This window comes from Nuphar pumila, chromosome 16, assembly GCF_984573655.1.
Source record: "Nuphar pumila chromosome 16, dmNupPumi1.hap1.1, whole genome shotgun sequence".
Taxonomy (NCBI): Eukaryota; Viridiplantae; Streptophyta; class Magnoliopsida; order Nymphaeales; family Nymphaeaceae; genus Nuphar; species Nuphar pumila.
Window position 1 is genome coordinate 20,915,565 of NC_143264.1, and position 14,085 is coordinate 20,929,649.

General features: G+C 35.0%; 1 protein-coding gene across 1 annotated transcript; it reads left to right on the plus strand.

Moving 5' to 3' along the window:
- Positions 1-1,212: 1,212 nt before the first annotated feature.
- On the plus strand, positions 1,213-6,930 carry LOC149813070 (replication protein A 70 kDa DNA-binding subunit B-like). Its single transcript, XM_089992022.1, has 12 exons — positions 1,213-1,349; positions 1,501-1,647; positions 2,450-2,686; positions 2,999-3,176; positions 4,290-4,560; positions 4,645-4,747; positions 5,206-5,330; positions 5,410-5,488; positions 5,567-5,708; positions 5,849-6,009; positions 6,096-6,216; positions 6,638-6,930. The coding sequence occupies exons 1-12, from the start codon at positions 1,213-1,215 to the stop codon at positions 6,827-6,829; spliced, it is 1,893 nt and encodes a 630-aa protein (XP_089848148.1). The 3' UTR covers positions 6,830-6,930.
- Positions 6,931-14,085: the final 7,155 nt, after the last annotated feature.

The following is a 14,085-nucleotide window of genomic DNA, read 5'->3' on the forward strand; positions in this document are numbered from 1 at the left end:
TCTACGATGCCAGATAATTTTTGGGCTCATGGTATTGCATTTTCTTTCATAAAAAAACACAATATAATAGCTGGTTCCTAGCATTTAGACTATGTGGAATCCATCTACGAGGTCCGATTGAGTCGACATGATTCACACACCTATGGTTTCTAGCTCATTCGAATGGTCAGGTCGATATGACCAAAATTTTATTTAGATTGAAAGTTTCACATCCCAATTCCCACACCATGCCCAGACCCTACTCCGCCAGTTGTCCAAACTCAGATTGTGTCACTTGTTGGTTTTGCTTTGGGCCACCAAGGCACCAGGAGACCTGATTTGAGTTCAAAACCTCAAACAGGGTGGCAAATGGATCAAGTTTTGTCTAATATTTGATTGGTTTTGACATGGGTCCAAATTAAGATCTTAATGTGCATTTGGATTGGATTCAGATTTTTAACCAGACCATTTTTGGATTCAAATAAAAACATGATGAGCTTTTTATGTCAGATCTATGCTTAGATATGAGTCAAATCCAATCTACCATAGAAAGGTTTAGTCCTGGATTAGGATTTGACAAGATCTCATATTGAAGTTCCAGATATGAACTTCTATGCTACTGGATACTCTGAAAACGAGTAAAATTTGTTGATTTCAGGTGAAAAGATAAAACAAGTCAGATTAGTCCTGGTTCAGTTCTGGATCTGGCTATTTTTTTCCTGCATGATCTTGACATGGATCCAAATAGACTGGACCATATTTGTTCCTGATCTGACCCATATTCAGATACATCACATTATCAACCGGATCCGAAATCAAGGTTGGATCTGGTTCGGACCCGGGTTGGAAACTTCGGAAGAAGTAAAAAACAATGAAACTGCCATTTTACCAAAATGCGAGTGGCAGAATCGTCATTAGGGTTTAAGCGGAAAAGCAGTGGCGCCAAAAAAAGCGCGGGAATTTGGAAGATCCCAAAGCTAGAAGAATCGCGGGAAATTTCAAAATACAGAGAGAGAGAGAGAGAGCACGCGCGAAATCGAAACCCGCGAAGAGGGAAAATCTGATCATATTTCTACGCACCACCATTCTTTCCTTCTTCTTCTTCACCGTTCTCTCTCTCTCTCTCTCTCTCTCTCTCTCTCTCTCTCTCTCTCTTCTTGTTCTTCTTCTGTACTTATTCCAGATCTGATAAGAGATCTCAAGAAGCAAACAAGTGCAAGAAATAGGAGAAAAATGGCTGTATCCGTTACACCATCGGCAATCTCCATTATCCTTTCCAATCCCAGCCCCGATTCTTCCTCGTTAATCCCTGATCTCGTCGTCCAGGTCGTCGATCTCAAGCCTGTTGGAAACAGCAGCACCCGATTCACGTAGGCGTCTCCATTCCCCTCTTACGGATTCAGACTATGTGATGTCTTGTTTTTTTTATGGGGTCCCCAGTTTATGAAGATATCCTCTTGTTTCGTATTCATCGTCTCTCTTACGTGTTCAGACTATGTGATGATTGATGTACATTTGCAGATTTATGGCGAACGATGGGATGACGAAGATGAAGGCGATGCTCCCGACGTCAATCGCCTCTGAAGTTCAGTCGGGGAAGCTCCAAAACCTCGGGTTGATTCGGGTCCTTGACTACACCTGCAATGTGGTGCCCAATCACCCCCAAAAGTATGAAACCCTAACACTATGTCTTGAGAGCCCAAGATGGCTCTTTTTTTTATTTCGTTTTTCTGTTTTATTTTAAAACTCTGTATCGAATGCGTGCTTGAGTGTACCACTAAGTGAGGTGGATCACGACTCAAGATCCTTTCCCTAAGTCCGGCAAGCAATTGGGTTCTAGATAGTTGATGCTCTACCTGCCCAGTTGGGTTTGTGTGAGGCCTTGGTCTACACGATTGCTTGCTAGGCCTCTGAGTCGCGGGTCGGTAGATTCCAATGGTTTGTGCTTGCTTCTGAAGGATCGTTCGAGTCTTTACTAAGTTGATCTACTTGACTGATTACTCTCTTTCGACTCTCGTCCATTTCTGTGACCATTTAAAATCGGCTAACAATCAGATCTGGGTCGGAAAGAGCGTACTCTAACTCAAATGAGAACATCTTAAGTAACCTTATTGGGTTAGCTGAATCAGACTGATTGCAACACTCTATTGGTGATCAAAGGAAAAAATGGTACATGGATTTGCCTTTCTGGGATATATTCTTATTGAGTGCTGGTAGTCTGTTACTTGGTTCGATCCAAAAATCAAGCGACCAAAGAGCTTCTGCTAAATTGGCCAAGTTCCCTGGCATCTTTGGGGTCATGCTATTGCAAATCCAGAGTTCATGGCAATGTTTGATCATATCAGCATGGCAATGGCTGGCTTGTTTTAGAATTGGTTGATGCGATCATGGAATCTTTTAGTGCTGGCGTCCTGCTTTGGTGCAGGGGTAAAAGTAATGCGATTTGACCATGTTTGATTCTGTGTTGCAGGGTGTTGATAGTAACAAAATGCGAGGTGGCATCTCCATCGCTTGAGACGGAGATCAAGACCGAGGTGAAATTGGAGGAAGAAACAAGCATCATTCTGAAGCCGAAGCTTGAAGCCAATGAAACTGGCATCCTTTTGAAGCCTAGGCTTGAAGCTGATGCAATGGCCATCCTTGCAAAGCCGAAACTTGAATCTAATTTAAAATCTGCTGCTCAGATTATTAAGGAACATCATGAAAAGTAATCTCTCTCTCTCTCTCTAACTTAGAGTCGATGATAATGAATATTAAGGGAAAATAGTTATGGAAAATGTAAATAAAGGAACTTCTCATGTCTCATGTTGAATCCTGTACATCCAACATGGATATTGATGACATTCATGCACTCTATTTGTTTAGTTTGGTACTGAAATAAGTTTAGATTTGTGTAGACCAATTTACAAATTTCATAAGGTGCCTTATTCCCTTATGTTATTGAGACTTTTCCCGTGACTTTATGACAGTACATTTGGATTTTGTTGCTTACTTGTTATACTGTGGCATGAATATGTAGTGCTGCTCCTGTTGCTCGAATGGCCATGACAAGAAGAGTGCATCCTCTAGTTTCTTTGAACCCATATCAGGGCAACTGGACTATAAAGGTTCGAGTCACAAATAAAGGCAACATGCGGTCTTACAAGAACATGAAAGGTGAAGGAAATGTGTTCAATGTGGAGTTGACAGATGAAGATGTAAGTGAAACATCCTCAGTAATGGAAAGTGGTTATGTTTGCATTGATTCATGAGCTTGTACATGTTATGATCTTTGGAAGTGATGACATGGAATTGTTGCATCATTAATCTTGAGTTACTAGCTAAGTGTTTTACATGTTTGCATTGTTGACATCAATTTATTAGAATAACCACTTGAGCAATACCCTGGCTTGCTCAACTCAAGTAGTGATTGTGGCTCAGCTACCAATTGAGTTTGAACTTCCCTTCTCCCAGTTAGAAAATGGACCTAACTTTGAACCACCATTATACAAAGTGGACCTATGCCAACTAATTTATTGTGCCAGATTGATTGCTGCTAGATTTTTACTGCATATTTAAGACTTGTTCTGACTCAGCTTGGACTTCTTTGTTGTTGCTACTGTTATTAAATGCCAATGTTTAGACTGTATACTTAATTTATCCAGTGGCTAAGTTTTGTTTGAGATCACTGCTATACATTTGTGATAATGCCTAATATGATTAGTCATGGCATGGATTATGTGGGCTGTCTACATCTTTTTATTTCCTAATGATTCATTTTATTTTATTTATTTTCATCTAATTGTATGGGTACCATTATCATGCAAATTGGCAAAATAGTGTGAATGTCTTGAATTCTGGACCTGCTCAAACCCATGACCTAATCTAATTTTCTTTTGTTGAACGTACACTGGAAATTTTTAATGTGGTTTGTGGTGGTAGTAGAGGGATTTGTATGTTAGGCCTGAGACCAGCAAGGGTTTTACTTGCTTTGTCATATATATAGCTGTTTCCTTTTGAGAGTTGGACAGGGTAGTTTTCGGTGCATTGGGGATTAAGATTTTGAGAGCTTTGTATTCTCCTGTGTTTCTTTGCATCTTGCTAGCGGATTTTTATTTCTCCTTTGCCCTTGGATGTAGGCCTGAGTGTTGAACCATGTAACTCTGTTCTTTTATTCTCTTTATCTTGTGGTTTGCTATATTTTTGTTGTGTTTTTTACAACATATTTATTTTCATCTAATTGTATGGGTACCATTTTCATGCTAATTGGCAAAACAGAGTGGATGTTGTACATGAATTATCTCTCAACTGTGCTTGGAACTATGTTACAGGGCACTCAGATACAAGCAACTATGTTCAATGAGGCTGCAAAAAAGTTCTATCCTAAATTTGAGTTGGGTAAAGTCTATTATATATCTCGAGGAACTCTTAGGCTTGCCAACAAACAGTATAAAACCGTGCCAAATGATTATGAGATGACCTTGAATGAAAACTCAGAAGTTGAAGACGCAATTGGTGAAGTTGGTTATATTCCAGAGATGAAATTGAACTTTGTCAAGATAGATCAATTGAGTCAATATGTTAATGGGAAAGAACTTATAGGTACTGTTGGTTTTATTCAAGTGGGTATACAATCTTGTGACTTAGAATGTTCATTTTATGTTAATTTTTCTTCTGTCATTGTAGATATTGTTGGAATTGTTCAAAATGTTTCAAATACTCTGAGCATTCGAAGGAAGAGTAACAATGAAGCTATCCCAAAGCGGGATATCACAATTGCAGATGAATCGTAAGTCTTTCAAAGGCTTTTGGGGTTGTTTCAGTAGTCTTGGATCAAATGAATTATTCATGCACTCTATCAGCTTGGTCTAGTTCCAAGTCTCAAAATCTTATGGACTTGGAACTCAGGCTGGGGCAGATTTAATCTATCTTCCATGTGGGGTAACTTGACCTAGGCTTGGTTCTACATAAGTTTCATTTCTCAATAGTGGGTTGGCCTGACAGTTTGAAACTTTGTTGATCCCTTTTTTCCTTTTACTTTTTATTTTCTTCCACCCTAAAGCCAAATTGGTGATAGTCCTTGTGGCCTTTGAACCTGACAGTTCTTGGTCATGACAGTGAACTCAACTATCCAGCTATCTCATCCATTTCCATTAAGGCTTGAGTTGACTTGCATGTTTTGGTGTTAAACTTGTGGCCTTAGATGTTATGCAGTTTAGCTGTTTCTTACTCTAGATTTAATTGCAGAAAGAGAACTGTTACAATCTCATTGTGGAATGACCTTGCTACTAAGGTTGGACAAGAGTTACTTGATATGGTAGAAACTGCACCGGTGGTAGCAATCAAAAGTCTCAAAGTAGGCGATTTTCAAGGTAAATCACTTGATCATCATGGTATGGTTTTCAATTTTCTATCTAAATTAGGTGCCCTGAATTTCTGGAATGTTTGTAGGGGTATCTCTTTCTTCAATAAGCAGAAGCACTGTGGTCATAAATCCTGACATCCCTGAAGCAAAAAAATTAAGATCTTGGTAAGTCAAGGGTTCCCACGGATGATTTTTCCAAGACCAATATAGAGCTTCTAATTTTCTGATCTGTTCCCATACCAGGTATGATTTTGAAGGTAAACAGTCATCCATGGCATCTATTGGGTCAGGCATGATCCCATCAAAATCAGGATCAAGATCAATGTATTCTGATAGAGTGTTTCTTTCTAAGATTGTTGGTGACTCATCTTTGGGACATGATAAGGTATATTGATAATTTTGTTCAGATGACTTGGCTCATCTCTTTCTGTTTTCTATTTTAGAAGTTTGGAAGATGTAATTTAGGTTAATCTTTTCTTTCTGCTAATGTAATTCAAAGTGATCAGTGGCGTTGTTTATGGGCAGCCTGCATGGTTCAGTATTAGAGCCTATATAAGCTTTATCAAGCATGATCAGACAATGTGGTATCGGGCATGCAAAACATGCAACAAAAAGGTGACAGAAGCAATTGGATCTGGTTATTGGTGTGAAGGATGCCAAAGGAATGATGTGGAGAGCAGTTTGAGGTTTGGATATTATTTAAAACTCTTTTCTTGGATATCCCTCATTTCTAGGTTCATCTGTGAATCACTCATTTTTTAACTATTTGCAGATACATAATGGTCGTGAAAGTCACTGATTCAAGTGGTGAGGCATGGGTTTCTGTTTTCAATGAGCAAGCCGAGCAAATTATCGGCTGCACTGCAGATGAACTAGATAAGATCAAATCAGAGGTAAATTCCTGCCCAGGAAACCAAATTTGGTGATATCAATTAAGTTTTATCAGTTTTCCATCACTGGTCCTGGTCATGGTTGTTGCTCATATTGAGCTGGAGAACTTTGAACTTCCTTTTGATTGTCATTAATTATCAACATTGGCTTGGGTAATTGCTAGTCTAAAATGAGCTACATGAATTGAAGACCAACTTGAAGCCCATTTGAGCCTTGGGTTAATCTAGTTAATACGCTCTTATTTTGCTTCCCTCTCACCACATTGAGTTATCTCCATTTTGTTTTCTTCTGAATTTCCTCCTTTAAATGTGCAAATTTAAGTATTTTTTTTAACATTGAATTCACATTAAATAAAGCACTTCAGCTTCTTAGAATATTGCAAACAATGTGACTTAATTTTCTGTCTGCAATCTCTATTTGAAGGATGTTGAACAGAAGATGTATCAAAGCAAATTGAAAGAAGCCACATGGGCTCCTCATCTGTTTCGAGTAAGCGTTGCACAGTCGGAGTACATGAATGAGAAACGTCAGAGGATCACTGTGAGAGCTCAAGCTCCAGTTGATTGGGCGGCTGAATCAAAGCAGCTATTGGAAGAAATATCAAAGTTGAAGTAGTCTTAGTTTTTTAACCTTTAGTTCATGCTCTTTTTTCTTTTTTCTCGTCATGCGGCTCTGGAACTTTCCATCTGATAATGTGATGGTTGTATGATGCAGAGCTACAAAATGTTTTTTTGGGTTTTGACCATTTGTAATATATAATCAACATGATTCAAGCATATGACCAGCTCTCATGGATTTTTTTTGACAATCTGAAAATTACCACATTCACTTGCGAGCTTATTTGTGTAAAAACCCCAGGTACCTTTGAATATCAAGGATAGGGATGCAAATGGGTCGGATCAGGATGGAGGTTTTGCAACTTTTGGCTGTTCAAGATCTGATTCTGATCTGAATCCCTATGTATTTAGCTGTTCCGAGCCGAACCATTTGCATCCCTAATCAAGGAGTACAGCCCCTACCAGATGACCGGAGTGCTCTTATGAGAAATAAATTGATGATTTTATTATTTTTAACTCTTTAATTAGTAGAAAATCTTCAGAGGTCCCCTTCACATATTGTTGACAGGGTTAAATGAAAAACGAAAGACCTATGTGTTATTATCAAAGCACAGTATGGACATAGATTGTATAATGATTTTCATCCAGTGGGCTGTTGCTTAATGATTTTCATTCATATTATTTGAATAATGGGTTCCTCGTATATTGTATTATGCAGCTTGGCCTGTAGGTCTAATCATATATTATCTTGAGCCCTAGCCATATATGCCTTCTAGAGCCTGATCATTGTAACCATGACTGTACACCTCACTATTTGTGTGTGCTACATGCATGCACATTCTAGCATATAAATTTCCATGTTTGCGTGCATTATACTCGATTCCAAACATAGGTGTGGAATGGGGCATAACAAGCCCATTTATTGGACAAACCTTTTAGCGGCAAGGCCGTTGAAAATTTGTAATTGTGCACTGATCATTTCCTAGGTGTTGAACAAAGCATTTGGTTTGATCTAGCATTGTATACTATTGTTAATACACATTCAATGGCATGAATTATCCAAACGTGAACCTTTGTTACTTTTCATTAAGGGACTTTGATAATGTTTGTATGTCATGTTGACCATTTCATAGATTGATGGTCCAAGCTTGGCAGAACAGTTGAACAGAACAGACATAACACCTGTTCAGAACAGGAACACCTGTACCTATCCAGTGTTTGTTTTGGCTGGATGAGGACATGTGTTCTTTGTGTTTGGCTTTTGAAAATTCTGTTGTGCGGACAGTTTGGACACATGGATATTATAAATTTTAGTATTGGATATGAATCTTGGATTGGATCTAAATATCAAAAAAATAAAATATTTATATAATTTGAAGAAAAAATAAGAAATTATATTTTTTTGTATAAAAATTTTAAATATAAAGAACTCTAATCATATCAAACTCTAATTCAAAAAGCCTTAATTCAAACCCTAATTTGAAAAGCTCTAATTAGAAACCTTAAATTAAACCATAATTTGGAAAGCCATAATCAAGAGAGAAAAAGAGAGAAGAACAAAGAAGGGGAAGAAAGAAATTCTTATTCATTTATTATAAATTAGACATTTATTATAAATTATGTTCCAGTATGTTAAGTGCAACTCACAATGGTGCATAGTTTGTGTCATTATATGGTCATATGGCATGTTAGCCCCCCTCTTTGATCATCTAAATCCACTGGCTTTCAATCATCCAAATATCGCAAAATGTCAAGCAAAATTCATGAATGATGACCATCAATTATGGCTCGAGAGTTTAGTTGTAACTGGTGGTGTTGATTATATAGTTGCAGCTCGTATTTTCAAATGAGGTTTACCTAGAAAACTTAGGTAAAACAGGGTTTGTCACGTGTACACAGAACACCTCTTTTTAGCAGTTGGCGACCTGAGATTAGGCAGGTCTTCACTGGTGTGTAATCACCTTAATTACGTACAGTTACATTAAAAAAAAGCGTAAAGTTGAAAATTTAAGAGTGATGATCTTATATGCATCTTGCTACAAGAGCATGTTAGGGGTGCTGACTCAGTGTACCAAGAAGGGTACATTGAGAGATTATTCGATGTATACAAAATATTAATTAAAAACAAGATACACTAAATGTTTGTCACGAAGGGTGACATGAGCTCGCCAATGTTTATGGCTTGAGCTAACTTGTTAGATATGAACAAGTATGCACCAACCTTACGAGAGTTGTTAGACTGGTTGAGTTCCTATCTTTTGGATCGTAGGATTCGTTCTTCACTACAGTGACTTAGGGAACACTGGATTCCGATACTCAAGGCAGAGGTAGAACTATTGCAAGAAGCTTTAGTAGTGCATTAACAACACATAGAGAAAGACAAAGAGTGTCCCAGACTACGTTGTCTTAGGGAGAGGGATGCCTTAATGAAGAGTCCCAAAATCTGGTGCAGGCATCACGGTGACCACCTAGAGATTTAAAAATGAGAAAAAATAAATGAAATGAAAGAATGAACACCCTTTAAATAGCATGCGGTGCCTTCTTAGTTGTAAACATGACCGTAACAAAATTTGTGTATGAGCATGACATGTAATGCAAAATCAATTAAATAAAGAGAGAAAACATACGTGTTTGTGCATTTGTTGCACTTGATGATTGACCCCTACGTGGGAGGGTCGACTCCTCCATGCCAGTTTGATGTTATTTTACTCTATGAGAGGGACGACACCTGAGGCAGCAATGTCGACTCCTCCATGTCAGTTTGATGTTATTTCACTCTATGAGAGGGATGACACCTGAGGTAGTAGAGCCGACTCCTCCTGAGTTCCTTCTCCAGATATGTTGTGGGTTGACTCTTCTTGTTTGAGTAATGGAATTTGGCCAAGTGGTTTTTCAACTATTTTGACCTCGTGCTACAACTGTAACGACTTCGATTTATAACTCATTTTTTTTTTGTGATTTTTTGTAACTCAACAGAATATGCAAATCAAGATTGTCACAGTTACCGTATCGAACCAAACACTAACTACAGTGCAAAAATCAGAGTACATCAATATCAATTGAATTGAATTAAATAAAGTTTAAATTATTCACAATTGTCCAGTTATGAAACTATTCTTAAACCCAATGTCAAAGCCAACCAAACCCTCAGAATACGAAGAACTAAAACCACCACCTCAACAGGTAGCATGCAAAGTCCAAGAACAACTGAACAACGTAAGATCACTCGGCCTTATCAGAAACTAAAAATTATTCAAGTAAAAGATTCAGACAACCTGAGTCGGAGTAGACAATAACATACTCGCATAATATACGACATCAAAATACATTCAAACACAACCTCATATATCAATCATTTAGCACACATCTTAATAGATAATAACATAGAATCATGTTAACAACAAAATAACATGTCAATTTAATGCACATCTATTCATGCTAAGATTTGCATCAATACAATCAATTATGCACATGCATAAATATTTATAAAATGCATGAATATATACAAGATGCATGAATTTACCATTCTAGTGTTGCGAGTCCTTTATGCATGAGTAAATTTTTATCTTCAATTATCGTTTTCTTGCTTAAATGATGCATCCATTGTTCTATTTATATGCTATTCATATTCTTGTTTCACTTGTCAATATATGCCTGTGGGTACAACATAAACACTCCCAGTATTGAGGTATGACCCAGGTTTGTATTTTCAAGCAATTGTGTCTTATTAACCTACATAATACCCCAACTGTGACTACTTAGAGAGAAAAATATAATTTTTAGAGAGAGTTTCTAACCTCCTGCAACCTGATATATCAGATTTTTCTTACGAGTCTTACCAACCACACCGAAGATAAATTATCATAATAAAATCAATTTTTTTTTGAGATTGAACATTGTACAGGAAAAATATACGACAGATCTCATCCACGGCAAAAATTTATCCCGAATTAGAGAATTTCTTAAGTCTTACAGAAAAATCTTTTGACAAAATTCTTTTTCAAAATCTTTTCATACATGTTAGCTTTCACCCAAAATTTTCACAGTTTATTTTGATAAGTTTTGATTGGGGTTTTAAAACTTTCAAAATATTTAGTCGGAATAGTCTTGTTGACAAGGCAGAAAATCTTTGCTCTATTGCAATAGATATTTTAGCCTTAAAATGGACCCAAACAGGACAAAAGAAGATTCTAAATTCAAGCTTTGAATGTTTAGAACACTCCACTATTTTTCTTTTAATTTATTGACTTTGTTTTCATAAATATATTATTTTTTTTCTGAAACTGTTCAAAACCAAAAAACAAAGATAAAACAACTAAGATTCATACTAATGCAAGATCCATAAAGCAAGAACAAAAATCATGTCATAATTCATTCAATCACAATTTTTGATGCTTTAAACATATTTAAAACATCATACAACATATCTCTGATCATGTTTATGCTAATCTTGCTAAAACATTAACATCCATCATCCAAGAATTATAAACCTTCATGAAATATCTCAAATACAATTTCATCTATACAAGAATCACAAGAAACCTTAAACAATATGAAATCATAGTTTATTTATGCAATAACACGTTGTTTAATCATGCTACACATGTACTAATCTACCATATACGCTCAGATCAACTTTCTTTAACGTAAAATATCAAAACCCTAAAACATTTTTTTCAAAACCTTCTTCAAAACGATTTTCACGTATCTTTAACCAAGATCTAGGCAAGAGACAAATTTATAACATCAAGATCTATGAAAACAACACACAAAAAAACATTCTTTTATATTAATTATAAATGCTAAATGATCCAATAAAATACAAATGTAACTATTCACATGATTTTTGCATTTTTAGGATTTTGAAACTATTCTTTTCCAAATCATTTTCTAAAAATTGATCTTCCAAAACATCGTTTCGGGTTTTCAAAAATCCTTTTCATATAAATCTAATAGACATATACGATCTAGGCATAAATTACATGTAGATCTAAGCTTTGGATGTAAGACCCATAAATTTTCTGAAATTTTTAATACAATATAGATGAATTTTAAATGTAAAAATGTTGATCCTATATTTAAGTTAGCTAATTAATGTTGCTTATATTTTTAGAATATAGAGTTTTTGTATTAATTAACCAAAAAGCTTAAATTAGTAATTATTTATTAAATTTGATTTTAAAAGTAAGGTCTAATTAATTTTAGAATAGCTAATTATTTATGAATTATGCCTTAAGCCATGAATTCACTTAATAAAAAATCTATTACAATATTTATGTAAAGTTTTTGACATAGTACACTAGATCAAACTAGAAGGTCCAAAGTAGAAAGAAAGTAATAAAATGAAATTTTAGAAAAATAAAGACTCAAAATGGAATTTAAAAAAAAGAAAGACTCAAAATGAAAATTCAGGAAAATAAAGACTCAAGATAGAATTTCAGAAAAATAAAGACTCAATATGGAATTTTGAAAAAAATAAGATCTAATATGGAATTACCATAAATTGAGGTTGTTAAGTGGAATATCAAAAAATAATAAAATAATAATTAAATAAAGTAAAGAGAAAAGGTAACTAGATAGTTAATATAGTTTGATTTGAACCAAATGAAAGTACAATAAAGTGTGTGTGTGTAGGGGGGGGATTTTTGATAACGATGACATTGGATTTGAAATCCAAATGGGATCCATAAAATCTTAAGAAAAATCTCAAAAAATTCCTAGAAGCTAGAGTCCTTAGCTTGGTGTAGGTTTCCATATTAGGAAAAGTCTTCATAGTCAAGGGCTATGTTTGAGAGAAAATTTTTGAGAATTGAAATGATTAGATCTCAACCCTTTATTCCTTGTAATAGATCCAAGTCATACATCTTGAATGTAATCATTACCTTAACCCTATAAATATCCCATCAAAATATGAAGGAGCGACATCCAAGAGTTCACAAACTCTTTATCTCTCTTGCTTTCTTTTTCATCCACGATTTTTGCAATTCTTCTCTTTCTTCACTTTGGTGTAATGAAGGGTGCCAATTAAAGAACTCTCCTTTGCACCAAATAGTGAGTTGAAAGATCAAAGGTGAAGAAGAAGGTCAAAGCCTAGTTGCATTTCACAAGTCAAGGTAAGTGGATTTATTATTTATGCATCTTGATAATTATTCAAACCCACATTTCTCTTCTTTCCACTTTTTTTCCTCAAACCATATAACTATGTGTTTTCATAACACATGTTGATATGACAAATGAATGCGCATATTATCTCTTTCTCCAATACATCTCTTTCTTGAACCACACAATTTTGGCAATGTTCATGTTTGAAATGAAGAAGCCCCAATTTCAATAGTATTTTCTCATTTCAAGAACTATAATCAACCATAAAAATTAGTTGGTTTTATGGAATCTTCATTCTTAAGAATCCAAGCATCTCAAGAATTTTTAATTTTCACCAAAGCCTACTTAAGAAAATCATGATATTCTCTAAATTGGAAGATTCTTGAAAATCCATGTAAATATGGAAATTAAAAACTTGATTTCATAAAAATTCATGTAAAGATGATAAGAGTCACATATAAGAAAAGCTTTCTTGAAAATAATCCATGTGAATGTGAAAATTGGATTTTTGATCCTCAAAATTCATTTAAAAGTGATGAAATTCACAAGGGAAAAATGAATTATTGAAAATCCATATAAATATGATTGAATTTATAAATTGGAAGTTGATGTTTCATGTAATTTGTGTGAATGAGATAGGATTTATTAAATTAGCATTTGGTTTCTCAAAATCTCTAGATGAATATGATATGATAAATTATTTTTTGAAGATTAATGTGAATAATTCACAATCTAGAAAGCCTTCATGAATATTTTAGAAAAGGGAAATGCTTCTTGAAGATTTTTGAAAAAAAGTTTGTGTGATTGGACGGATATGATTCACTCAATGAAAAATGAGTTTGGAAATTTGATGATTATGATTCACTCAATGGGAAATGAATTTGGAAATTTGATGAATATGAGTCATTCAATGGAAAATGAATATGGAAATTTAATGAATATGATTCCCTCAATGGAAAATAAATTTGGAAATTTGATAAATATGATTCACTCAATGGAAAATGAATTTGGATGAATATAATTTCCTAAAGTGAGAAGTGATTTCTCAGAAAATTAGCTATCAGAATTTCCAACTTGATGAAAAGCTAAATTGGAAAATGAAGAGTTTCAAGGGATGAAATACATGTTCACAAACATATTTAAGATTCTACCTTTGAAATTGTAAAACTACAATTGGGTTTTTCTAAATGATTGGAGAATTTTTTTAATCAC

What these genes read in the sequence shown, in the direction of transcription:
- LOC149813070 (XM_089992022.1), top strand. Translation starts at nt 1,213, where the DNA reads ATGGCTGTATCCGTTACACCATCGGCAATCTCCATTATCCTTTCCAAT. An exon ending in TAATGGGAAAGAACTTATAG is followed by an intron (nt 4,561 to 4,644) that starts GTACTGTTGGTT and finishes CTGTCATTGTAG; the next exon opens with ATATTGTTGGAATTGTTCAA. An exon ending in CAAAGTAGGCGATTTTCAAG is followed by an intron (nt 5,331 to 5,409) that starts GTAAATCACTTG and finishes GAATGTTTGTAG; the next exon opens with GGGTATCTCTTTCTTCAATA.